The sequence below is a fragment of the Tauraco erythrolophus genome, chromosome 2, assembly GCF_009769465.1.
Source record: "Tauraco erythrolophus isolate bTauEry1 chromosome 2, bTauEry1.pri, whole genome shotgun sequence".
NCBI lineage: Eukaryota > Metazoa > Chordata > Aves > Musophagiformes > Musophagidae > Tauraco > Tauraco erythrolophus.
The window spans coordinates 131085073-131112167 of NC_141466.1; the positions used below are offsets into that span (position 1 = coordinate 131085073).

General features: G+C 43.9%; 1 protein-coding gene across 5 annotated transcripts; it reads left to right on the top strand.

Moving 5' to 3' along the window:
• The first annotated feature begins 1824 nt into the window (after positions 1–1824).
• PPP4R3B (protein phosphatase 4 regulatory subunit 3B) lies at positions 1825–26562 on the top strand. 5 transcript variants are annotated; one of them, XM_086631908.1, is made up of 16 exons: positions 1825–1993; positions 3175–3230; positions 11346–11444; positions 12675–13295; positions 16390–16467; positions 17179–17295; positions 18182–18298; positions 18606–18755; positions 19243–19345; positions 20449–20490; positions 21213–21371; positions 22068–22237; positions 23206–23345; positions 23816–24000; positions 24812–25014; positions 25660–26562. In XM_086631908.1, exons 1-16 carry the CDS (start codon positions 1852–1854, stop codon positions 25753–25755), a joined length of 2478 nt encoding a protein of 825 aa, XP_086488034.1. In that variant the 5' UTR covers positions 1825–1851; the 3' UTR covers positions 25756–26562. The 5 variants fall into 5 exon arrangements, with proteins under 5 accessions (XP_086488034.1, XP_086488033.1, XP_086488036.1 ...); XM_086631907.1 differs by having other exon boundaries at positions 18606–18737; XM_086631910.1 differs by having other exon boundaries at positions 18606–18737; positions 24890–25014.
• Positions 26563–27095: the final 533 nt, after the last annotated feature.

Below are 27095 nucleotides of genomic sequence, written 5' to 3' on the forward strand. Positions count from 1 at the left end.
AAAGGAGAGAGACTTTGCGAGTGGCAGACGTCCTGAAGCAGCAATATGCTGTGGCCATTGGGTTTTGTGCTTCTTGTTGTGTGTTTTCTTTTTACCGAGTTTTCACTGAGGCAGCAATGCGCTCGATGTGTAAAACCTTGAGGGGATCAGGCCATGGAATGTGGAAAAAGCCACTGATGTGTAGCGGGCAAGGCTTGTGTGGAACCCAACTGTAAACTGGTTCATGTGACTCTCAAACCATGGTTGGTGGAACCACTAACGTAATGTGGCCTTTTGTACAGTTACTGACTTAGTTATCCGTAATGACCTGATGCATATACACTAAAGTATGTTCCTATACTGTATAGAGCTAAAGAGAAGTGTTTATGATGGTTCTCAGAGGTGTATCTTACAGTTGCCATGTTCTGCAAAGAAAACTCATAATGTGTCTTCAGTGGCCCATGTTAAAAATTAAAGCAAGGGCTTGGCTGAGGTTGAACCCTAGTCCTGCAGAACCCTGTTAAGGGAGCCTCTCTCAACCTTCTGTAGAGTTGGATGCTTTGCAGGTGTGAAATAAGCAGACTGACTGCTCCTCAGGAATGGAAAAGACTTCTCAGCTGTTCAGCTGCACCATTGCAGCTGATTGAGAACTGCACCAACACTCCCTGTGCTGAATGCCAGTAAATCCTAGGAGGCCTGTTACAATAAATGGGGGAGCAAAAGCAGAGGCTTAAATGTTACATAGATGCACATCTTCCAGATCTGCCTAGAGAATGTTTCTCTAACCCCTGGAGAAGTTGCACATAGTTACTTACAGCAGCGTATTCCGTAGTAAACTTTTTCTTTCCCTTCATCTGGAACAAGATTGGATTTACACCAGAGCAATGCCAGTCTCGTAAGAGCTATACCGGTGTAACTGCTTTTGCCATTAGGCAGGAGCTGGAAAAGCCTTGCTTTGTCTGGGAATGAGGCACACCCTGGCCCGGGGAGCACCTGCCCTCCCATCTCCCTTCCACTTCTGAGCCCGAAACATTTTATTCCCGAGCCACTTCCACACTTCCCTTCTGCCCCGGAGCCCTCACTAATCCACACAGCTTGACTTCTTGCACGTTTTTGTCTCCTTTTCCCCTATTCCCACGCAAACACTTTATAATCATTTTTTACTATTGTTCTTAGCACAGAGGAAGCGCGTAGCTGGTTTTTGGTACGGAAAACTGAGATTTACGGGCTCCGCGCCGCCTGGCAAGGCTCTGTCTGAAGTCGCGCAGCGTTCGTAGGAGCCACTTGACCGTTTTTGTTTCACCACCGCGAGGTTCTGGGCTTTTTTTTTTTTTAAAACGGGGGTGAAAATCGTTCACGCATCGACCGGAGGCCGTAGGCGCGTTCTACGGCCGGGAAACGTGCGCGCGCTCTCCCGCTTCCCGTCTCCCTCGGAAAACTCCCCGCGGGGTGGGGGGGGGGGGGGGTGCGGGCTCCTCGTCCCCCCGGCCCCGCCCGCCGCCGCCGCCGTGCTGCCGGCGGCGCGGCGGCAGCTGCCGGCCGCCGTAGCCCCTGCGCGGGGAGCCCGTGGCGGCGCTGGGAGGAAGAGAAAGGCGGCGAGAGGCGGCGGACAAGATGGCGGCGGCGCGGCGGTAGCTGCTGAGGCGGCGGCGCGGCGCCAGCGAGGGCCCGAGCCGGGGCGCGGCGGCCGCTCTCCCGCCGTCGCCGAGCCATGAAAAGCGGCGCGTTAAAGGCCCCGCGGAGCCCCTGAGCCGCCCGGCGGCCCCGCTTCCTCTCCCCGCCCTCGCTCCGTCGCTTCCCCCCCCACCCCCCCAACCCCGGAGGCGGAGCGGGCCCGGGGTCGCCGCGGAGGCCCGAGGCCGGGGCTGCACCATGTCGGACACTCGGCGGCGGGTGAAGGTCTACACCCTCAACGAGGACCGGCAATGGGACGACAGGGGCACCGGGCACGTCTCCTCCACCTACGTGGAGCGGCTCAAGGGGATGTCGCTGCTGGTGCGCGCCGAGTCGGACGGTGAGAGCGTGGCCGGGGCCGCGCGGAGGCCTGGGCCGCCCGGGCCTCCCCTGCGCTCCCCGCCGCCGCCCGGCCCGGGCCTCCCCTCCCCTCCGCTCCGCTCCCCGCCGCCCGGGCCTCCTTCCCCGCGCTCCCCGCCGCCGCCCGGCCCGGGCCTCCCCTCCTCTCCCCTCCTCTCCTCTCCCCGCCGCACCGGCGCTCGCCAGCGCTGACACCCGCCGCGGCCGCGCTCGGCTGCCGGTGCCTTCCCGCCGCCCTACCGCCGCGTGTATCACGGACGGTTATTTTTTTCCCCTTTCTTTGCTTTAGCTCGCGGCTCTGCCCAAAGTTTCCTACCGCCGTGGCCGCAGCCTTTCTCCTCCCCGGTTCCCCCGGCGGCTGCATCCCTCCCGACTGAATGAGATGGAAGTTGTTAGCGTGGCGACATCTTGTTCGCTTTCGGAGTCGCTTCGTTCGCTTTCCAAGTGCTCTCGCACTCCCCTTACTACTAGAAAAAGTTGCTTGTTTTCTTTCCCCCCTAGAAATTCCCTGATTGTGTTGGAGTCGTGGGGCGTTCCTCGTGTTTTATTGCACTTTACAGTCACCTTAAGGGTCTCTTTTGCGGGGGGGAGCGTGCCCGCTGGCCACTGTGTCGGCCAACAGGTGCTAATGTGCTAAATAAACCACCTAAGACTGGTGTAAGTTACTCCGGAGCCGTTGCCAGGATACACACACTACTCGCATACACGAGATAAAGTCCCTGGGTTTATAGTATCGGGATGATTCACTTCGGAAGGACAGTTGAAGGAAATAAAAGCAAAGGGCCCACGTGGCTTCTGCGGGCAAAACCATTTTTTATGCTGGGCAGCGTGTTGCCTGGTACGAATTTGTATGGGTTTGCTACGCAGCCCTTAAACAAGCTACTTGTCTCGCCAAATGTCGGGGAAAAAAACCAGCACTACAGAGAATTATGGCCTAAATTAGAAGAAAAAAGTACATTTTAATCTGGTTGTTTCTGTTGAATTTTGGTTTACCTGGCTTATTTTAGGGAATTATGTCTAAAGAAGATGGTTCTCCTGGATTTTCTGTGAGATGCAGATGAAGTTGAGCACGTGTCGGCTGGCACACGGGTGGTGGTTGTAAGATAGATGGAGATGTTTATTTTGTTAAACTCAGTAAATATCTCATCATATCTTTTTCAGGTTCACTACTGTTAGAATCGAAGATAAACCCAAATACGGCATATCAAAAACAGCAGGTGAGTATTATTTATTTTTTCCTCATTACTGATGCTGAAGAATTGTTTTATGCTCAGAGTAATTGGATTTTTCAGAAAAAAAAAGGAAAGCAGCGTGGCATGGAATTGTCGATGGTGGTTTTTGATGGTTTTTTCACCTCGATGGAGGTGAAAAACTTGCTTAGAAGCCTGTAGGTGCTATAATACTTCGCGTTCTAGAAATTAAAATGTAGGTCTCCTAAAAAACCCTTTTTAGACTTCAGGCTTTGAAGAGAACATACACAATTTGGATAAATATTGAGCTCATTACAGGAAAAATAGTTAGCAACATAGACTTGTAATTTTTGTCTCCCGTCCTAGGCAATATGAAATAATTGCTGAATTAGGAAGGCAAAACTTTGGCACCTCTGTTACAGCGTATTTACTTCTTGAGGTGTTTTTTTGGGAAATAACATGAAAGAATTTGTCTTTGTGGGACTTCTTTAATTGTTGCTCTTTAGTTTCTGTTTTAAGCCTTGAAAACTTCAGCTGTCCTAAGTAAAGTGACTAGCTGTGGTGAGAATTCCTTGCACGGTTGCCTTTCCTGGGAATAACCTTCTGCAGAACTAAAGTTTACTAAGTAGTAAAGCAGTAGTAAAGCACAGGGAGCTGTGTTAATAGGTCATTTTTGTTTAATCCACTAAAAAAACGAGCTCGCTAATATTGCCTTTTCCTTTCTCTGCATTAATTTTTGGTGTCTCTTCTTTCATTGTTCTCATGGTTTTTACTGTTTTTTTTTTCCTGTCTGTTCCTTTGTTCTACAGTAGATTCTCTGTTGCTTTTGTTCAGTGTTTTATACTGCTCTTTGTCAGTATTGTATCCAGAAGTGTTTCAGCACTAGAAAACAGTAATTTTGTGCTTCCTAAATCATAAAGAGACAAATCTTTAAGGATTTTGTGTGGATTGATTTTTTTTTTTTTTTTTTTTTTTCCCCCCCAATGGAAGGTGACAGGTTATGTTAGGAGAACTTGAGGAAGGAGACTTCGTTAGCTCTTGAGCACGGGTCAGCTGACATCAGCTTGGGAGCGAGTCAGTCTCAGGCCTGGCTTTTCAGAAGGCTCTGTTTTCTGTCGTTTTCACTTTCTCACTCGTTAGATACTGGTGGTTGTGGTCAGGTGGATGGTGGCTGTAGACTTTCCTCGGGCAGGCTGTGCTGAGGAAGGAGGACGATGTTCATGGAGCTCTGCAGGATTCTAAAAGTCAAGAGCCTTGAACTGCTTCCTGTAGTAGAGGAAACTGATACATCATGAAACATGAATGCAGACTGTGTTGCTGTAAAGTTCTAAATTGCTTCTTGTTGCAGCCTGTTTTCTGAAACTTCATGTAACTGATTATTTGAAAGCCATCTTTACTTAACTGGTAAGAAAGTTTCAAGTGACTTCCGTAGCTTTTGTTGTCATTTTTCTTGTGGGAGTCTTTGTAGGTTGTAGTTTTGAAAAGCTCAGGCTGAGGTTTATTTTGGTTGTTTTTTATTATTGATTCTAATACTTCTGCGTCCTCGTGGCTGAAAGTGTTTGCTTCACTGTTCACTCTTTTGAAGAAGTTTGGGTTTTTTCGAAGAGGAATCATGATTGATGATTTCCAAGGACTGTTTCTAGGTTTGCCTACCCTCTGAAGTCATACAGCTTTTAGTTGACAGAGCTTTGTCCTCAAGTTTCACGTGCTCCTTTCTGAGTAGAGCAGCAAAAAGCAGACCTTCATGTAGCATTCCCGTGCTTTTCTCAGTTTTGTGAGATTTCAGTCTCGTCACTCAGCGATTGCAGTATTCAAACCTGGGTGTCTCGGGAGCAGATCCTTCTTAACAACGGTGGAAAGATTTAGGTAAATTATGTTAGCTAGCTGGAGATGAAGAGAGATGGTCTTTCCTTGTCATTCCTACTTGAACGGTGAAGTCTTACGAAGGTAGCCTGAAGACTGGGAGGCTGTACCAGTCTGCCCAGGGCAGATGCTGGGAGCTGACTGGCAGCATGGAGGAGCGCGCTCTCTTCTACTTGCTAGAGTTCCCTTGCAGGTTTTCAGTAAGGTGCTGATCACCTTGGGTTTGGGGAAAGCCACGAGATGGTGCAGCTGGATGGAAAGGAAACATGCCCTGCCTACACATCTGTCTTCATGCAAATGACTTGAGTGGACTTACAGGATAGTCATTGCTTAAATTGCGATTTGCATAACAACATTCTGCAGAAGAAGAAAACCAACTGATTTTTAGTTGTTGTGCATTGGTCTGTGATTCCCAACGTTACACTGTTTGTGCCAAGTAGTGCTGTAACTATTGGCTAACTGTAAAGAGGACAGACCTGTTACCTGCCTTTTTTAATCATGTTTGTGGTCACTAGCTGTCGTCCAGAGTTTCTGTCAGGGTGTTAGGCATAATATAGTCGTGACCTCTTTCTTAAGAGAAATAGGACTTGGATTGGACATAGGTGCCCAATACAACATAGAAGAATCTCTTGTTCTGTGCATGCAAAGAATATGAGAGCCTGAAGAGCTTTAGATCCCCCTGGGTTTTTGGACATAGGCTTTGAGAGTTACGTACCCCTCACTGGACACCCCATATTGGCCAAAGGGCAGGGTCAGATGTGTTCTGGAGGCTCTAGCAGGAGTGCTCTAAAAAGTTGTTACCACACCCAGTGGTTGTTCCACCCTCTGCTTGAGGTTATTGTTCCCTGGCAAAACTGGCAGAAGACCGTGTCGTCAGTGAGAAATCAGATGGATCCCTGGGTGTGCTTTGTTTCTCCAGCTCAGTTACCAGGGCGGTAATTTTCAGTTGGGTGGCTGAAAGACTTGGAACTGCCACAGAAATCCTTCCTGTGGACACTGCCTTCTGATGCTAACTCTCCTTTAGGTGTGCTCTATCCATTTTCAGATCTGAGACGAAGAACATGTGCCAATACTGTCTTTTGCATGGAGTTTCCACCGCTCGTGACAACAGAGTGATTTGCTGGAGGCAAAATCAGAGTTACCTGAGGCCAGGATTTACCACGTTTCCAGGGGTGCTGTCAAAGCCAGCCTGAGCAGCTGCCAGAGGGCTGCATCGCTCCTCTTTCATCCCAGCATGGCTATTCGTGTTAACTGGGTGACAGGTTAGATGTGGGAACTGATCCAGTTGAAATACCCCTTTTTGCTGGAGTAGTTTTTATCTGCATGTGTTCCCCTGTCTGGGTCACTGTATAGCGCGCTTGTGCTGGCCCAAGAGGGAGATGAGGGGCTGGTGCAGGAACAAGGAGAGGTAGACATAGTAGCAAACTAGACATGTTGCAGACAAAACAGACATAGTGCAAACCCCTGTCAACACTGAGGTGGCATTCGAACTAGTCTCTTTAGTCAAAATTGTTGTTCTGAATTAATCACTTGTGGTTTTTTGTCTTATATTGCATTTGAGTGAATTAAGGAACGTTGCTGTTGCTCGTTGGCTGAGCAGCATTGTGAGTGCTGATCTGAGCAGGTGGGAGCAGTAGTCTCTCACAGCAACTAGGCCTGGAAGATGTTGTCTGTGGTCTTCGTGGGTTGTCTTAGGTCATGCAGGAAGTGTACGCCGGATGAGTAAATTTTATATTGGTGTTGAACAATTATTTCCTAAAGAAACTATTGTTTAGTCTTTCAGAAATATTTTTGGAGAAGCTTACGTAACTTCTGCTTTGTGTGGGCAGTACAGACTGTAGCGAGTACGATTCAGTAACTCGAAATTCTAACAAAAATTTCGAGTGCAGTCTCTGGAGGCATGCAGTCATTTGAGTTACTGCAATATATCTCCTACTTGAATCATTGTGGGCTATGAATAGGACTTCTTCGTGTGTTTGTCCTTCTTTGTTCATTGGGGCACCTCTGAGCCTCAGCTCACCTGGAAGCGTATTGATTTTGAGTGTCAGGGCATCAGTAATTTCACAGAACATCTCAAGATAAGCATTTCAGATTTTGAGTTCTGTAACAGCCATAAACTTGTTCTTAAGAATTCTTATTTTTTTATTAACCTGAGAGCCGCATCAGTGAGCTGATAAGACTTTTCAGTGCCTGCAGTTGACAATTACTATTTTTTCCTTGAAGCCCAGTTCAAGTGCTCACTCTGAAATGGCACACTGTAAACACAGAGATCTAGCTGTCCGTGAGCTGGAGATGAGGGCAGACAGCTGTAAGCAAAAACCCTGTCAGCTACATGAAGCTGTACCATTTGCACACGTGAATTGGAGCAGGGAGACCACCTATTAATATTTGTGACTGTAGCAAATGTAATACAGGACACTGTAGTATAAATAAACAACTCTCATGAATGGCATTAAAATGGTAGTGCAGCGAGCTCAGTTCTTTCCTGAACAGGAAACCTTTGTTTCTTTAAAGGAATGTGTAAAAATGAGAAAGAAAGAAAAAAAAAAAATTGAGCTTGTGCGAATGCTGTTGTTTTTAGTGTGGCCTGTGATAATGTTTTGGGAGAAAGAAGCTGATCTGTTGTTAGGCATTTGTCAACAATGTTGCTGTAAGAAAAGCTGTTATGCTAAACTTTTTTTTTTTTTTACAAAAAATAAAAAGCCAAAGCCAAAACCCCCAAAACACACAACTACATGTTGATATTGAGAGATTAAGATGATTGTAGAGATGAACTGAAGAATGAATGCCACATCAGCCATGCTAATTTTTATTCATATTCCAGGGTGATAATTGTAGCGGGTGGCAAGTTGTGTTTGAGACAGACGTGTGTTTTTCAGAGAGCTGTGCTGGTGAAGGAGTTTACCTACTGTCCCATGCAAGCTGCTTGTCAGCAGTCCTGTCCCAAATGTTAGTTCCCTCACATCTCTCAGTGGAAACACTTAGGAGTGCTCCCTGACCCGTGTAAGCCCAGGTAACTGCATTAACAAGGGTCTGTTTAAACCATCTAAACTAACCTGATTTGGATGGAAAGTGCTTAAGGAATGCTGATAGTAGGTTCAAGAATCGCGATGATCACTTGGTGTTAGTTATGTCTTTGTCCCTCTGTCTTTGGGGGATGCGTAAAGGACGGTGACCAGGTAGTTGTTGTATGATACTATGTCATGGATTGGCCTTTTAGCATAGTGAACACCTTACAGATAGTCATCAGTCACCTTCATCTTGCCTGTCATTTGGTGCACGAAGGGAATGAGGGAGTACTTGGGGAGTGGAGACGCAAGGGGACGACAGAGAAGTTGTCTGAGCAGCCAAGGGTCGGGTTAGGAAAGCTAAAGCCCTGGTAGAATTAAATCTGGCCACAGGCATTGAGGGTGACGAGAAAAGCTTCTATAGGTATGTCAGGGATAAAAGGAGGACTAAGGAAGATGAGGGCCCTCTCCAGAAGGAAACAGGAGACCTGGTTACCCAAGATATGGAGGAAGCTGAGATACTCAGTGACTTCTTTGCCTCAGTCTTCTCTGGCAAGAGCTCCAGCCACACTGCCTGAGTCACAGAAGGCAAAGGCAGGGACTGGGAGAGTGAAGAACCACCCACTGTAGGAGAAGATCAGATTCGAGACCATCTAAAGAACCTGAAGGTGGACAAGTCCATGGGACCTGATGAGGTGCATCTGCAGGTCCTGAGGGAACTGGCAGATGAAGTTGCTAAGCCACTATCCATCATATTTCAGAAGTTGTGGCAGTCTGGTGAAGTTCCCACTGACTGGAAAAGGGGAAACATAGCCCCTGTCTTCAAAAAGGGGAAAAAGGAAGACCCAGGGAACTACAGGCCAGTCAGTCTTATCTCTGTGCCCGGCAAGATCATGGAGCAGATCTTCCTGACAACTATGCTAAGTCACATGGGAAATAAGGAGGTGATGGTGACAGCCAACATGGCTTCACTAAGGGCAAATCCTGCCTGACTGATTTGGTGGCCTTCTACCTTGGGTTACAGCGTTGGTGGATAAGGGAAGAGCAACTGGTGTCATCTGCCTGGACTTGTCCAAAGCATTTGACACTGTCCCGCATGACATCCTTGTCTCTAAACTGGAAAGACATGGTTTTGATGGATCGACCACTCGGTGGATAAGGAATTGGCTGGATGGTCGCACTCAAAGAGTTGTGGTCAGTGGTTCAATGTCACGTGGAGGCCAGTGACGAGTGGTGTTCCTCAGGGGTCAGTACTGGGACCAGTGCTATTTAACATCTTTGTTGGTGACATGGACAGTGGGATCAAGTGCACCCTCAGCAAGTTTGCAGATGACACCAAGTTCTGGACGCGCTGGAGGGAAGGGATGCCATCCAGAGGGACCTCAACAGGCTGGAGAGGTGGGCCTGTGAGAACCTCATGAAGTTCAACAAGGCCAAGTGCAAGGTCCTGCACGTGGGTCGGGGCAATCCCAAGCACAAGTACAGGCTGGGTGGAGAATGGATTGAGAGCAGCCCTGAGGAAAAGGGCTTGTGTGCTCGCAGCCCAGAAAGCCAACTGGGCTGCATCCAAAGCAGCGTGGGCAGCAGATTGAGGGAGGGGCTTCTGCCCTTCTACTCTGCTCTTGTGAGACCCCCCTGCAGTGCTGCATTCAGCTGTGGGGTCCCCACCTCAAGAAGGATGTGGAGTTGCTGGAGCGGGTCCAGAGGAGGCCACGAAGATGATCTGAGGGCTGGAGCACCTCTGCTATGGAGACAGTCTGGGAGAGTTGGGGCTGTTCAGCCTGGAGAAGAGAAGGCTCCAGGGAGACCTTCCAGTACCTAAAGGGGGCCTACAGGAAACCTGGAGAGGGACTTTTTACAAGGACGTGTAGTGACAGGACAAGGGGGAATGGATTTAAACTGAAAGAGGGGAGATTTAGATTGGATATAAGGAAGGAATTTTTCACTCAGAGGGTGGTGAGGCACTGGCACAGGTTGCCCAGAGAAGCTGTGGCTGCCTCATCCCTGGAATTGTTCAGGACCAGGCTGGATGTGGCTTTGAGCAACCTGGTGTAGTGGAGGGTGTCCCTGCCCATGGCAGGGGGGTTGGAACTGGATGATCTTTGAGGTTCCTTCCAACCCAAACCATTCTGTGATTCTGTGACAACGGCAGTGTCTGTTTCTCGGTGCCCCTGACGTTTCCTCAAGTACGTTGGGTATCTGTAAGCCAGTCAGATGTTTGTTCGCCTGTGGTGCTAAGCTCAAAGGTACCACTCCGAATATTTTGTTGATGATAAAAGTGATGCATAAGGTAAAGGCTTACAAGCCTCGATAAATGGTGCAGCGAATATTGACCTTTGTCAACGCAGGAAGTAAATTACCTTACTGAGCATTAAGCAAGGGCTTGTGGGTGTTTGAAAAAAAACCCAAAAGGTGTGGTAACAGTTCAGGAGGTCAATTAACTTGGCAGAATGTTGAATTGTTTTGCTGGAGCTCATCAAGTCTGCTGCGAATTTAGCAGAGAGCTGCTGGGTTTGAAGGTTTTAACGTGAAGGTGAATTTCCTGTAGGATGCTGAACTGCATATGGAGTGTCAAAGCACAGGCTGCCGTTCCTTACAGTGCAGCAGCAAGTGGCCTAAAACCTCCTAAAACCCCTTTTTAGTCTCTTCAGAAATTCAAGCAAATCTTTCAGATACATTGTGCAAGTGCACAGCTCGAATTGATAAAGGCAGAGGAAAAAAAATGGCTCAAATGAACATACCTATTGGCAAAACCTTTGGAACTTCAGAAAGAACTTAGGAGTTTTACATGATTCAGACTGTATGTCTTTTAATTCAGAAAAGAATATTTTAGCATTATTTCTCATGTTGCTAAGGCTGTATTAAACCCTTTCTGAGGAGGAAACACTGAAATCTTGGGGTTTGGTTTCTACAATATGAAAAGGCTTAAATGGCTATACTGCAAGTTTGCTTAATCTCCTCCCAGCTGTGCGTTCCCTTTTCCAGACAGTTGGCTCAGGAGCATGTTGGAGCAATGCTGATATAAGTGGTTTGGATATGAAAAAAAGTATATTTAAATGGATGATGTGTAAGGTAGTAGTCACAAAATAGCAAAAAAGAAAGGTGATGTCACTTATGGCAGAGCAGGTGATTTAATATTTTAGTGTGTTGGGTTCTTTTTTGACAAGTGTAACTTTAATTACAGTTCTTCTTCAGACATATGACTGAGCGGAATACGGATGAATATGCAGCGTAGACCTCTTTCAGAAACAGTTATTTTTCTCTTAAACAGGACACCCTGATTGTTTGGTCAGAAGCGGAAAACTATGATTTAGCACTGAGTTTTCAAGAAAAAGCTGGCTGCGATGAAATTTGGGAAAAAATCTGCCAGGTACAGTTAACTTTTAATATTCTGTTTCTTCCACATGTCTTAGTGTCTTTTGTGACTTCATGTCTTTGTGCTGTAATTTTTAAACCTACTTGTGAAATAAGCAAATATTTAACATTATTTTCTATGGCTTTTCTGCATAAGATCTTAAGTCGCTGATGTTCAGAACACCAGTTGTTGTTTCATAAGTGAATTTCACACTTTTGAAGAATCAATGTAACCATGAAACTCAGGTGCTGCTGGGCAGTTTAGGGAGGGGGTTGTTTGTTTTTATTAAAAAGAGGAATGCCAGAGTACCAGGTTTGAGTTGTCCTTCTCCCAGGTGGCCTTAGGAGGAACTGGAAATAGCTGTGTTACAATGCCAAAGGAGTGAGATATTTTGCTGTGAAAGACGAGGAGGTGACACTGCTGTGTGAGCTCAGAAATCTCAGTGGGATTTTTTTCATCAACACCTAAGTCTTACTGACTGTTTGTATCTTTTGGATATTTACAAAACAGTTTAGATCTTACACTTTCAGCTCTGGAAGTAACAAGTCAGTGGACTTGCACTATGTGTACTTAAAAGAAGAAACTTGGGCTTTCATGTTGGAATTTATCATAACCTTCTCGGATTTGGAAATGATGCGATGTAAAGCTGTTTAGGACTAAAGAAACATAGAACTTGGATTTCCTAGCAGTTTCCTTTGAACAAACTAGGCAATTTAGGTGCATTCTTAATCTCGGCATGTTTTGGGGTATTAAAGTCTTCTCTCAGCCAGTTCTGGAGTACCATTGCTAAAAGGAACGGATCGTAGTTACCACAAGTGTATGCATCTAATAGATAGGCCAGGTTTTAAATTGGGGCTGAGCTGATGACCAGTCTGAGAGGGAGGTGGTCTTGTGATCGGATAACATAAACCGTCAGGCTCCAAAACTCTTCCTGCTCTGTCCTTTGAGACTCTGGCATGAGTGTGATCCTTTGTGACGGAGTTCACAACAAGAGTTGTGAATTCTGGGTCAGTGGGGGCAATGAAAAGTATAGGATGGTTGGATTTTTTGACAGATGTGCTATTGAGGATAACGGTAGCGACAGCAGAGTTAGAGGCAGCAGACTCTACTCCTCTGCACGGGCAGGTGTTTTCCAGGCTGTTGAAGGTGTAAAAGTGCTTACGCACGTGTTATTTCAGTTATTGACCTGATTATTTTTATGAATGTTTTGGGATGAGGCAGTAACTGTGCGCGCTCTCTTCTTAGGTTCAAGGTAAGGATCCTTCAGTGGAAGTCACGCAGGACCTTATTGAGTCAGAAGAGGAACACATAGAAGAAATGCCTGAAACTAGTCCTTTGATCGACCTTCCTACTTGTGAACTCAACAAACTTGAAGAGATTGCTGACCTAGTTACCTCTGTTCTCTCCTCACCCATCCGTAGAGAAAAGCTAGCGCTGGCCTTGGAGAATGAAGGCTATATTAAAAAACTACTACAGCTTTTCCAAGTCTGCGAGAATTTAGAGAACACTGAAGGCTTGCATCATTTGTATGAAATTATTAGAGGGATTTTGTTCCTCAACAAAGCGACTCTGTTTGAGGTGATGTTTTCTGATGAGTGTATTATGGATGTTGTTGGATGCCTTGAGTACGATCCTTCTTTGGCTCAGCCAAAACGGCACAGGGAGTTCTTGACCAAAACAGCAAAGTTTAAGGAGGTTATTCCTATAACAGACTCCGAACTCAGGCAAAAAATCCACCAGACTTACAGGGTACAGTATATTCAGGACATCATCTTGCCGACACCATCTGTTTTTGAAGAGAATTTTCTTTCTACCCTCACTTCCTTTATTTTCTTCAACAAAGTTGAGATTGTCAGTATGTTGCAGGTAAGTGGTTTTTGATATGGTACTGATGGATTATGGATAGATGCCTCTAGCTGTAGTTTTGAAATTGTTTACGGGTCTTTACCACTGTGCAAGTTAATCGTACTGCTTTCATTTGCATAATGTTCTGAATGCTTCCCCTTATTTCTGATGCCTTTTACTTTTTTTATTTTTAAAAATGGTAGATTTCAGGAGTGTGTATTTCTTTTTAATGGACTGTAAAGAGTTAAAGGTTCTCCTTGATTCAGAAGCAACATACGCGTTTTGAGCTGGTTTTATACAGATGTTTAGGGAACAAGCAACTTTTTGTGTTATATGTCAGGGCCATTTGTGACATCTTTATAACAAATTCTAAATCTGTGGTTCGAAAGAGCGTGTTCAGAATAGAATAATTCCTGTTATACTATTACTTTGGTATTAATTTCAAATGTTCATGTTGTAGTATTAAGTAATTCTCTCTTTTTCCTCATACTGATATCCAAAAGTAATAATTAATACATAACCAACATGTTACTATGTGGAAAAACTTAGTGAATTATTTGTAGTCAGAAGCAGGCTTAAAGGTGGTTGGGTGTGAGAACGCAGTGGGGCTGCAGGAGGAGCCTTCTGAAGAGCCGTGTGTGAACTTGGGGACATTTGGGATGTGTTCTGCTCACGTTTCGTTGTGCAAACTAACGGGTGCCAGAGTGGGTGTATTCTGTTTCTGATCCGTGTCCTTAGAAAACTGGCACGTCTGTGTAGGATAGAATGTCAAAAACCTCTTAGGTTTTGTTTTGAGTGTGGATAGTCTCTGGGAAATAGGAAGATGTGTCAAAAAGAAGAGAGCAGTAAAATTGTGGAAAGAGAGAGGCACTGGAGAAGGAAAATTGCTATAAGGAATGTTTCTAAAGAATGCAGTAGAGAACTGGGAAAAAAATCAAAACTATAGAATTGCACGAATAAGCTTTTGGGCTTCTTTCTACTTTGGTTGAATGGCAGAAGGAAACTAAAAAGTAAATCCCACTTGCAAAATTAATGACTTTTTATTAATACATATTTTCCTATTTTATTTTTTTGCATGTATTACTTTTCTAAAACTAAAAATAAATGCAGTATCATTCTCCTGAGGTCACAGTCCTGCTTCCATTTAGAGATTTTTAACTCTGTAAACTTCCTTTTTTTTTTTCCAGATAAATTTTACTGTACTGGATGCTTAATTGTGCCTTAACATAAAACTGCCGCGCGTGTAGATTTACAAATCATGTCTATGCCATACATCACTTGAGCTGCCTTGAGCTTTCCAAACGAAGAAGGAAGCACACGTGGAAGAGGTGTTATTGATAGCACGCTTGGGGAATTTATCTGGTAGTGTGGACCTCAGGTTCAGGACTGTTTTCACAGTTAGTTCCCTGTTGGAAATCAGCTTTTTGTTGGGGCACAAGAGCTCTAAAGCTCCTTGGAGTTTGGTGAACACATTAGAAGTGTTGTTACCCTAAATACTCTGGCAAAGCTCCCTAGGAGAAGGTGGTTTATAGGAGTAAGAGATTGAGTTTGCTCCGGCAGTAAAGCTCCTTTCTACGTGCCGCGGAGCAGTCGATCCCAGCGCTGCTGTAGGTGAAGGGCAGCCGCGTGGGAAACGGAGCGAGCACGGAAAACAAACCTGGATCCCTCCTGTGCTCTGGGACATCAGGGCTAGACTGTGGGGCAGCTCTCTGCAAGCAAGAGATCTCTCCGTTGCCAAGTGTTCTGTAGTGGGGTTTTCTCTTGGTGATTGTGGTATGGTGGGTGTTTTTTTTTCTAACAGGCTCAATTAAGCTGTTAAAGCCAGCAAAGCTTAGAATAAACTGCTAAGTCTGTGTATGTTGCAGGCACTCTGATGTTGATTCCAGGTGTCCTTTGTTTGTAAAGCACTTCTTTCCCCTCGTCTGAACATTTTTCAGGAAAACAAATTCTGTGAGCCTTTGGCTGGCATTCCTGCAACTTGTACCAGTTCTGTGTTGTGTTAGCCCAATAAAGCACCCAGATTTCAGCGACAGCACACAGAACGACAGAGAAGCAAGCACCCTCTGCGTTACGCCATGCGATGTTTATATATATTTATTGGAATGCTGCTCTTCCGTTTGCTCTTCTGTTCCTGCTTGGTCAATGCATAAGTAAAGTTCACAGACTTAAACCCGTACAGCGATGCGTAATTTTGTAACGCTGTAGTAAAATGTTCTGTTTGCTTTAGGATTGGTGTTGTGTTTGAAAGCCAACAGAGATATTTGATTTGAGAGAACGCCAACGCTATTTTCCCCGTGAAGGAGTGCAGAGAAATTGATGTACTGCGAGGGCAGAAAGTGCCCAAACAGTTGAGAGACGACGATGTTCACCCTGGTTTTCTTGTACCTCTTGAGTTTTAAGCAATGGTGAAACTGAAATGCTTAACAAGAAGGGAAATGTTGCTCTAAGTACACTTAAAAATAAGTCTCTCTCGGTAGTAGATATTCCAGTCACCCTTGCACAGGGGGACTGGAAAAACATTTGCAGTGCTGCAGATCCACAGAGGGTGAGCGATACAGGCGTGATGTTCACAGCGTGGTGTGAACGGCACCGATGCAGCGTGGTGAAAACTGCACCTGGCTCGGCCGTTCCTAGTGTAGGAACGTGCAGGAAGGTCCCACGCGAGGTGTGGGGAAGGAGCCTGCAGCCACCGCTGGCACTTTCAGCAGTTTTGGTGCACGGGGGTGCGTGGCAAACCGTGCAGCGGGCGGCGTGGCAGAGAGGGAAAGGAAGGACGTGTTCTATAGAGACAAGTCCTTCAGAAGGTGGTTTTAACGTATGGTTCTGGTCTTCTGGACCTGCTTCCACTGCACAGAATGAGCGCTGAAATAGTACACTGGAGATGAGCTCCTGAATGCGTGTCTTGCGTTTCCCTTTTTTGTGATAAAATAACGTAGGTGTGGAGAAAAAACGAAAAAAACCCACCTTATCTACCAAATCTACCAATTCTTGTTTCTTTGTTTCTAGTTAAGCTTCAATTAAGTTTGACTTTCTACAGTGGGGGATCCAATAAAGATCGATATTTTCACTTTTAAGATGCATTGTGTAAGTCATGTTCTTCTTATGTGTTACGCAGGAAGATGAGAAATTTTTGTCTGAAGTTTTTGCACAGTTAACAGATGAAGCTACAGACGATGACAAACGGTGTGAATTGGTAAGTCAGTGGGTCTTCATAGTTCTTTGAATGCTTTAAACTACAGAAGTTAAGTAGAAATATTGAAACTGTTCTGCTAGTTCTGTGGTCATTGAGGTATTTCTGTGACTCTAGAATCACTTCCTAGTGATTCTAGGCTAGAAAGGCTCAGCCTTTCTTGCAAGGTAAGCTCGGATTTATTTGTCCTGCATAATTATTTTGTTGTTGAGAAAGTACTAGCACTAAGTTGGCATCCTAGACTTAAAGGTGAACTTCCTTCCTGATACTCTGCAACGTACCACATCCCTTATATTTGTCATACAAACACTCCTTTTTTTCACTCTACTTTACTCAAAAAGATCTTTGAAGTCCTCTGACTGAGGATTGCCAGTAGTCCCTTAATATATATATCACAAACATTATTTATCCTTGAAGATGTTTAAATTGCCGTGTTAAAATCTTGCCTTCAGCCAGGGAAGCATCTTTGTTCTTTCAAACAAAAGGCACACCAGGCAGGAGTTTAAATCCTTTGTGCACTTGGTGATAAAATAGCTGCAAGGTGACTGTTTCTTTCTGAGGTCGAAGGTTAGAGAAGAGAGAACTAGAATACCATTTTCTAGGAAGGCATATACCAGCCAGTACACAAACTCTGACACAAGTTGTAATGGTTTCCTATTTTCAGAGAGTTTTCTGAATCAAATGCACCTTAAAGGTTTTTTTCCTATACCATAGGTTAACTTTTTCAAGGAATTCTGCGCGTTTTCTCAGACGTTACAACCTCAGAACAGAGATGCGTTTTTCAAAACTTTGGCAAAGTTGGGAATTCTTCCAGCTCTTGAAATTGTAATGGTAAGTCAAAACTTCAAGCTGATTTTAATAAAAATAAAAAAACCCCAGCCATTTAACCATTTTTCAGATCTGCTAAGCACCTTTGTTTAAGTTTGGATGGACAGCTTTGCTCTGCTGAAAGTTGAAGTTTATTGTAACATTCAGAATCCAAAAGATGTCCCCGGTTTTCAGAAGTAGCCTAACTTTATTGCTATTATTTTTACTTTGCATGATGGAGGAGTCTGTGGTAAATGCAGTGTAAAAATTGAAAGACGCTCTCTTTCACGTGGCAGCTTGATTATTTTTTTTTTCCTGTTGTTGTTGGAACGGTGCCAAAGAGGTATTTTTAGATAATCTTGAACTGTTAGCTTGTTGCTCTCCAAAAGATCACGTAATCCTGTCTTTTCAGAGGTACAAAGCTGATTAATCTATCTTAATCAGCAATGTGAAAACATAATTTCTTTTTTTCACTCCTTGGGTTGGAGCAGCTGTTGCTGCCTGACCATTGCAATTCTTCTGTCAGTGCTGCTGTCGCTCAAACTGTGAATTCAAGGATTTTTTATATTCCAGCATAACAACCTGTGAACTTACCAAAGGACACTGACTGTTACAGAAACATAAAAGTCGTGTAGATGTTCAGTGATTAGATGAACTCTAATCTTATTATTCTTTTCCAGGGTTAGCCCAGTCCAAATGTTTCCTGTTACGTTAATATTTTGGGCTTAGAAATTGTACAGTTATTAGAGAAAACCCCATACCCTAAGCAAAATTATTCATTCTTGTTGCCTATAAACAAGTATAGAAACTTGTGTACAAATTGATTTGTCCAAAATAATAAATAATATTTTTGATGATAAATACCAAACTTGATTTACTCTAATAAACGAATCTCGTCGTTTTTTATTAGGGGATGGATGATCTGCAAGTTAGATCTGCTGCTACAGATATATTTTCTTATCTAGTAGAATTTAGTCCATCCATGGTCCGAGAATTCGTAATGCAAGAGGCCCAGCAGAGCGACGATGTAAGTAAAAGTGGCTTGGAGTTTGTTGAATGGAATAGTTTTAGAAGAAACAGCAAAACAAACGTCACCAGAATTTGGGATACAGTTAGCCCAAAAATGTAAATACTAGAAACAGGAAAAAGTAGATTTACAGTTTTAGGTGGGGAGGGTTGTGCCTGACAGAGCTCCAGTGTCTAAATGCAACTCTTAAGTTTGCTTTTTCACTTAAATTCTGTTTTTAAAAAAAAAAAAGGCACCTAATACAGAAACTAAAGAAATCATCCACTGTTGAAAGAATGCCTAATTATTTTTGGTTGTTTTTTTTCAGGATATCCTCCTCATCAATGTGGTCATTGAGCAGATGATCTGCGATACTGATCCTGAACTTGGAGGAGCCGTTCAGTTAATGGGGCTCTTGCGTACTCTGATCGATCCAGAGAACATGTTGGCCACAGCTAATGTAAGAAAATACAAAGGGGTAAAGACACTTTACTGTCTCAGCAACATTAAAAGCCTGATATTTATTGCTGTTGTTGTGGTGGGAGGATCAAAAAAAAGACGTTTTTATTCTTTTTTGACAGTGTCGTGTATGGTCTGATACTGAATTTAAACAAGCTAAAAAATAAGCTAAAATTTCCATTAACTTTTGACAATAAAAGGCATAGGTAATGGATGTTGTGCAAGTGTTTATTAAACTAAACAGTTCCGTGCTTCAGTGAAATAGCGTATCTGCATCCGTGGGGGGGGGTTGTGATAGTGAGGTTGGCTTCGTGTGTCTCAGATCTTTTACAAAAATAAAGAAATGTGTGTTATGGAGTGAAGATGATGTTGCAGGACCAACCAGAAAGATACAGGCAGGCTTGAGGGAGCTGATAGAATTATTTGCAGGCTGTCTTTTATGTCTTTTTGTTGTTGAAAGGGAAGTATACAAATGCGAGTGTTTAATAAAGTTGTATTTGTTTTAGAAAACAGAAAAAAGTGAATTTCTCAATTTCTTCTACAACCATTGTATGCATGTTCTTACTGCACCACTTCTGGCTAATACATCAGAAGATAAATGTGAAAAAGGTAATGTTACTTTATTTTTTTTCCCCTTGCTGTACATCTTGTGATGTTTTCGAGTGACTTCAGTCCTGGTAGCAGCGGTGAGGCTGCGACGCAAGCTGGGAACGCGCTTGCTGGGAACTGTGGTTCCCCCAGTGGTAGGGCTTCTGTGGGCAGAAGTTCTAAAAGCCCTTTCTGGCAGCTTTGAATGAAAACGTATCTTTTTAAAATATGTATCTCCCTGATGTGCGTTGTTAATTGGATACTGGTTCCACTAGTATAATTCCAAAGAGTGTTTGCTGCAAAGCAGAGTGTGTCTTTAGTTCACAGGTACTTTTTTCTAAAAGTTAACCAAATACTGTGACAGTCATCAGTGGTTACATGGTTTCAAGCATCGGGTGAGCTTGGGTGATGAACTCCAAAAACTAGTTTTCACTTGGCTGTAGCATAGCAAGGCTGAAAGAAAACTATTCGGACAAACACAACTTGGAGCTCCGTTATCTTGTTTCTTTTTTTTTATTATTTTTCCTGGTAACAGTAAATGAATTGGAAATCTCGTTTGGTGCACACAAATAACCCTTGTGAGTTTGTCTCTAGTGGTTTACAAACAGAAATTTAACATCATTACAGCCTCTTTTAGGCTGGAACCTCAGAAAAAAGTTAGGCTTTTTTCTGAGTTCTCTTTCAAGAGGTTAAATCAAACCAATATGTGTTTGGTAAAAACATTTATTTCATGTTACCCATGTTCTCATATTAAGTCAAAAAATAAATGTTTTATGCATTTTACATGAAAATAAAGCTTGTAGAATATCAGTAGTACTTATTTTATAATATTTGAAAAATTTAGACTAGGCACTTTCTTTTAGTCTAGGTAGGGATAATATCCCAAAGTATTAGATTATGAATTTTCACCTGGTTGAATTTGAAACTTTGTAATGTAAATTGAATACAGAAATCTCATCCAGCGTGCATTCTTGCTCTACATTTTTTTTTCCCTGTAGCTTACAGAAACTTTCGATTCAATGAAAAGTTTGAACAGCTGGTTGGTTGTTTATCCCCATCTTGTAAATATTTACAGTGCTTTGAAAACCTTTTTCTGATTTTTGTTTTCATTTTCTATTTATCAGATGCAGTAGTTGGGTCCACTAAGAGTAATACAATTTGTCCTGGTAAGTTTTAATGGATGTTGAATTTTGAAACTTGTCTTGTATGAATAGAATGGAGTATTTCAGTTGGAAGGGACCTGCAGCGATCATGTAGTCCAACTGCCTGACCACTTCAGGGCTGACAAAAGTTAAAATGCTGTGTATGGGGTTTTAAATTAAAAAAAAAAAAAAAGTTGTTTATGTCCATATTTAATTTTTTAAAATACTTTTTATTGTAATAGATGTAGGTGCTTTGCTTCATGTGAGACGACAGGAAGCTGAGGGAACGTTTTTGTCTGGTTTTGAATTACTGGGTTTCACTTGTTTTCCCCTAGTCTACCTTGATAGTGAAAGTTTAAATCAGTTTAGTAGAATATGCACTAAAGAGACATGGCTGAGCTTTGACAGTTTGGATTTTTATCTTTTTTGAGCCTTGTGAAAAGACATTGCCAATGAATGCAGGTCTAACTGCCTTTCTTCTTTTAACCACGTACCATTAACCTGGATTGCTGTAACCGGGACCTCGCTGATCCTGGAAGGAGTCTCACTGCCAGTTCAGGATGGTTTTTGTGACTGGGGAGGAGGGGAGGCCAAATTATTCTGTGTTGTTTTGTTCTCACTTCCGAAAGCAGCTCAGTGTGCCACCAAAAACACGTCAGGAACTGTAATGGCAACTGAGCTCGGTGATGATTTGGTACGTGCCAGCACGGTTTGAGTGTAACTTAAGGCATCGATTTTTCTTGTAGATAATTACCAAACGGCACAACTGCTTGCCTTAATTTTGGAGCTGCTTACTTTTTGTGTTGAACACCACACGTATCACATCAAGAATTACATTATGAACAAGGATTTGCTAAGAAGAGTACTGGTCTTGATGAATTCAAAACACACGTTTCTGGCCCTGTGTGAGTATGGAGCTGTTGTGATCGCCTTTGAGGCTTTGCACGTACTTTGTGGAGGGCGTACAAGTACAAGAGTGTACTTCAAAATTCATGTTAAATTCCTATTTATTACTGGTTAGTTGTGTAGCAATTTTGAAAAGAGGTAGCAGATGTCTGTTCAGGTAGGCCAATGCAGCTCATGGTGGAAGGAGAATTGTGTCTTCTGAAGTCCACAGTGATCTTTCAAGTCTTTATGACTGTAAGGATCACTTGTGAGCAGCTGTCTTACCTCGTTTAAATGGAAACGCTGTCATTTCGTAACAACATCGTAAACCCAGTGCTCCTTGTGGGGAGTGGGTGAAGTGGTGTGCACCAGGTATTTAAGGAATAGGGGCTGGTTCTTGCAGGTGCACGCAGAAAAGCACAGCAATGAGCCAATAATTTAATTTGATGTGTCCTGAAGTTTATTACTGTTATATTTCAAAAAGAAATTAATAGACCCTGATCACATTCAAATGCCCAGGAAAGTCAAAGAATGAAAGAAAGGTTACCTGTCAGCAAATGTTTCTTCTGAACTTTCAGAAAGTGCTTCTTAATGCTTCTGGTTTGGGGGTGCATCTTCCTCTCAGTAACATCAGGGGTTTTAAGTTCTTTCCAGGCGAAGCAGGTTGGAGCCCTGGTGTGTAGTTATTAAATTCTTGCATTTCTTTCTTCATATAGGTGCTCTTCGCTTTATGAGGAGGATAATTGGCCTAAAAGATGAATTTTATAACCGTTATATCACCAAGGGAAACCTGTTTGAACCAGTTATAAATGCTCTGTTGGATAATGGAACTAGGTACAACCTGCTCAACTCTGCTGTCATTGAGCTGTTTGAATTCATCAGAGTGGTGAGTTGAGCAGCTACTTCAGCTCTTGGGTAGAAATACCAAATGTCAACGTTTCACATGAAGTAGCGTTGTACCAGGTAAAACCACAAACCGAAATCCCACAGATAAATATTCAACTTGAAAGGAGCCCGTGAGCTGCTTCCTGTTTGTTTTGCTCGATTGTCCCATCACAGAGCACGTCTCTGCACTATTTACACACAAGTCTGTGTAAAAGCTCCTGTAGGTTACAGTGTTCCAAGTGATGGAATGTGTTGTTTCTGGACCAAACTTTGAAGTGAGGAAATAAATGAAATATGTAACGTGGGAGTAAATCTGGGTATTGTTTGGTCTAAATGAGACTGATTTGACTATGAACTTGCATGATCATTGTCCTTGAAAATCCTACACATGTGCTTTCTTAGCCAGCCTCAGCTTTGAATCAGTGGCTTTTCCGCCGGCAGCGTTTGCGGGAACGACGTGTGTGTGGACAGGACAGACAGGACGAGCAGGAGCGCCCAGTTCCGTGTGGTGCTGGGGCAGAACACAAGGACTTGCACCAGCTCCTGAGCTGCTCGAATGCCTTGATGTGGGGGAGTCTTCTCAGGAATCTTTGTGGTCTGTGGAGATGCAGGGCAGTTTTTAAGCGTAGGATATCTATGCGTGCTGCTGGGGGCTAGAAAGAGAGGGAAACTTGTGGGAACACACAGCCAAACTCCTCTTTATCTGAAGAAGGCTTAATCCTAGGGAGCAAGCATCGTGGTTTATTCAAACTATCACAAAGAGAATTGGGACAGTACTGTCTTGTCCATTTATATGGGAAATTTAATAATTATTTCTAGATTTCAGCTTTTTTATTAAAGATCGATCTGATTACTTCACATTTGTTCTTTACAATAACGTTTTGACTCCAGTTACTTTGAAACTTTAAAGCTTTCTGAACTTCTGCGTGTTCATATTTGAGACTGAAACCCCGTTTTGTTCTTACACAGGAAGATATTAAGTCCCTTATTGCACATATAGTTGAAAACTTTTATAATGCACTTGAATCTATTGAATATGTTCAGACGTTCAAGGGATTGAAGACAAAATATGAGCAAGAAAAAGACCGACAAACCCAGAAATTGAACAGGTACGACCCAGTTGATGTATTCCCAGGCTTTTATCGGGTGCCATTATGTATCTTTGCTTACTGCTGGTTGTTTTTTTCTTTCCTAGAGGGCAGAAAAAGCAGAAGGCTGGGATTGGGGTGGGGTGTTCATTCTTGATGAAAAGTTCTTCAGTTAGAATAAAGCCCCGCCTGGCTTTCCCCGTGGCCTGCTGTAGCACGGTTGGAATTTTGTCAGTGTTTTCAGCGTTACATTCAGAAAACTCTCAGCTTAGGAAGAGCAGAATCTTCTGTCACTGGGAGTTAGGACTCGGTCTGCCTTACCGTCAGCTGGGCTTTGGGGGAAGCTTACCTTGATGGTAGAACTGGGGACGGCGCTGGACTGCCTCTCAAACGCACCGAGATCACTCGGAAGCGTCAGAGGCCGTCTGTGATCCCGGCGGAGCCTGGAACAGCAGGCAAAACCTGAACCACGTGTCCTGTGTCTCTTACAGTGTTCCATCTATATTGCGTAGCAATAGATTTCGCAGAGATGCAAGAGCCTTAGAGGAGGATGAAGAAATGTGGTTCAATGAAGACGAAGAGGAAGAAGGTGAAGCTGTTGTGCCTCCAGTCGAGAAGTCGAAACAGGAGGATGATTTTCCAGATAGCTATGAAAAATTTATGGAAACTAAAAAAGGTATTTACTCTATTTCAGCTTGTCAGCACCAAAGTGCTCTGTGCCAGATATGTGGAGTGTCGTGTAAACAAACCAGCTGCTCGTGCTCGGTGTCACAAGCAGGAGCGAGGGTGTTGTATACAGCTGAGCGGTGAATTCCTACCGTGTCTTTGCCAGCCAGTTTAGGATTAAAGAAGAGGAGGCTGAGGGGAGACCTGATTACAGCCTACAAATACTTGAGAAAAGATGGTGGGAAGGTAGGGGAAGGGCTCTTTACATTAGTGTTGGGTGATAGAACAAGAGGAAATGGGTATAAGCTCAGTCAGGGGAGATTCAGGTTGGATGTTAGGAAGCATTTCTTCTCTGAAAGGGTTGTCAGCCACTGGAATAGGCTGCCCAGGGAGGTGGTTGAGTCCCCATCCCTGGATGTGTTTAAGAATAGGGTGGATGATCTACTTGGGGATATGGTTTAATGGGGATTAGGGACGGTTGGACTCGATGATCTCTAAGGTCTTTTCCAACCTAGAAATCTATGAATGAATAAACCAATGAATTTAAATTGCTCCAAGGGAGCATCTAGTTTAAATGACATTCCGAAGCAAAACTCTATATGGACTCGTGTGGGCTGAGTGAGCCCCGTCCCGTGTCCGCAGCAGATTCTCAGGGTGAATGTTGCCGGGCTTTGGATGAGGTCAGGTGAGCTGTTGATGTAATCTGAATTTTAAAAAAAACCAACAAACAAGGTGGCTTTTGCCCTGGAATTATACTGTGATGTGGATTGTACTCTGTGGTGTGCAGCTGATATTTAAGTACGGAAATGTTTGTCCCTCAGCTAAGGAGAGTGAAGACAAAGAGAATCTTCCAAAAAGGACTTCAGCTGGGGGATTCAAATTCACTTTTTCCCACTCAGCCAGCGCAGCCAATGGTGCAAACGGCGCAAACAGTAAATCCGTGGCAGCTCAGACGTCACCAGCAAGCTCCAACGGCTCCTCCTCAAAGAACGCGACCCTGACCACGGCGGTGACCGCCACGAAGGTGGGAGCTCGTGTGCAAGAGCTGCTGCCCTCGCTCGGGGCAGCGGAGCCGTGGCGGGAGGCTTTAGCAGTTGTAATGTGGCAAGGTCAGCATTAGCCTCGGGGCAGGGTGTGTAGTTACCTCCAAGTTCATCCAAGCCCTGCCTAGTTAAACCTTTACTGGTTTTTACTGGGTTTGGGGAAGGTTTAAGGAAGCATTAGGCGGGACTGGAGGCTCTTGGTGATCTGGTGGGCACAGTTTGATCGTGCATCAATTTGGCTGCTCCTGCTCCTCAGCTTGAACTGGCCAGTTGCTGCTCCGTGTGTGATGCACATACGGGATTGGTTTTGTCTGAATTATGTTAGCGGCCTGCCCTCTGTTGGGGAGTTAAGTGGTTTTAAGCAGATGAAGTACAGGAAGTGACAATTCTGAGGCCAGGCCCAGAGGAGCAAGGAAGTACCAGGACTTTTTTAACCTCAAGGTTCAAAAACATTCTCGAGACAAAGGGGTGTTTGAGTGGAAAAAGGCGTCACCTAGAAACCTTCTGCAGGCTCGTGCGTCCCAGACAGGCTGGCTGGGGGTTCTGTACAAAACTTGCACGTTCCTGGGTGGTTTTTCCAATGTAAGTTTTTTGGTTTTCTTTTTTTTTTTTTTTTAAATTGGCAGGGAAGTCTAGTTGGCCTAGTGGATTATCCTGATGATGAAGATGATGATGAAGAGGAGGAGACATCTCCGCGGAAAAGACCTCGTCTGGGTTCATAAATGAAACCAAAACTTTGGAATAAAAACATTTATTATGGGGTTTCAAATGCTGCAACTGTTTTAAGAGCTAAAAAGAATCTGATTGAGAAAGCTTTCTCCCATGAGTATATAAGATAATACAAGGAGTAGCAAAAGAAACTCAGTATATCAGCTAGAAAGGGTTAGTTCTGTAAACACAAGGCTTCCAAGGAACTTGGTATCTTTCTAGTAAATAAGGAGTCTGCCGTTCAGGCTGTCAAAAAAAATAAAAATTAAAAAAAAAAAAGTGGGTTAGTATTCACAGAACCTGGATGATGGCTTCTCAGCAAGGAAAGTCTCAGGTGTCGGGAGGGCAGGGGGAGGGGAAAGGTATGGTAAACACTTTGTCAAAAATATTGCAGGGTTTCCCCAAGTGTTTAACAGAACTAGGAAAAAAAAATTCAAGCTTAAATTTTGAACCCAGTAATCTTAATTTTGTAATGGTGCTGTCAGCTGTGTTCTCTTCGCAATGCCTCTTTTTAAAAAAATCTAAGGGAAAAACTAACTGTTTGCATAAGAACAATCCGGATTTTTGGGACCATTTATTACCAATTAAATCGCATTTCTCATGGCTGGAGGGAGGGACGCTGCCGTTACAGCGCATGTTGAGTGTTTAAAACAGTTACAAATCAGTTTTAATTTGCATTTTTTCAAGAGGAGAAAATGGAAGCTGGATTCAGAACGGATGGTTTCGCTTGGTTTTTTGATGAGAGATCCAGCAATATCTGCGCCGGGGAACGATGGTTCCAAAAGAGCTCGTGGAGCTGCTGGTGTCAAAGTGGCGCTTTCCATGGCACCCTCGAGCAGCTGTCGGCGTCACCGTGGGGAGGGTACGGAACGGGAATGGCTTTTCGGAGTGTTGAAGGAGCTGTCTCTTCTCGGAGCAGCAAACCCTTTCCCTGTTTGCGAGCTGAAATTGCGTAACTGAGGCGGTAAGAAGAAACACCAACAGGTTTTCCGTAGCGATGAATTTAGCGGCGTTTTAACACCAAAGTCACTTTGGACCAAGACAGAATTCCGACTAACGGGACACCGGTCTTTGAGGCAGAGCCAACGAGCAGCACCTGAATCCGGGTGTAACACAAAAGCTGCTTTTTTTAAAAAAATAAAAGCACATTCCACGTAGTAGGTTAAGCAAACGGCGACAAAAATCGGTGAGTTGATGGCGAGTCGAGAGAGGCAAACGGTGCGGGTCTTGTGGCAAGAGCAGCGAGTGAACTGTAAATATTTTAATGTTAGTTTGCCCGTGGGTGGTCTGAGATCATGACGAAGCGAGAGGGAACTTCCCAGCGACGATTCACGTGTCAGAAATGGTAAAAGAC

Excerpts from the sequence above, each read along its gene's own strand:
- PPP4R3B (XM_086631908.1), top strand. The coding sequence starts at position 1,852 with ATGTCGGACACTCGGCGGCGGGTGAAGGTCTACACCCTCAACGAGGAC. Across the intron at positions 1,994-3,174 it reads GGTGCGCGCCGAGTCGGACG|GTTCACTACTGTTAGAATCG; the intron begins GTGAGAGCGTGG and ends TATCTTTTTCAG. Across the intron at positions 3,231-11,345 it reads CGGCATATCAAAAACAGCAG|GACACCCTGATTGTTTGGTC; the intron begins GTGAGTATTATT and ends TCTCTTAAACAG.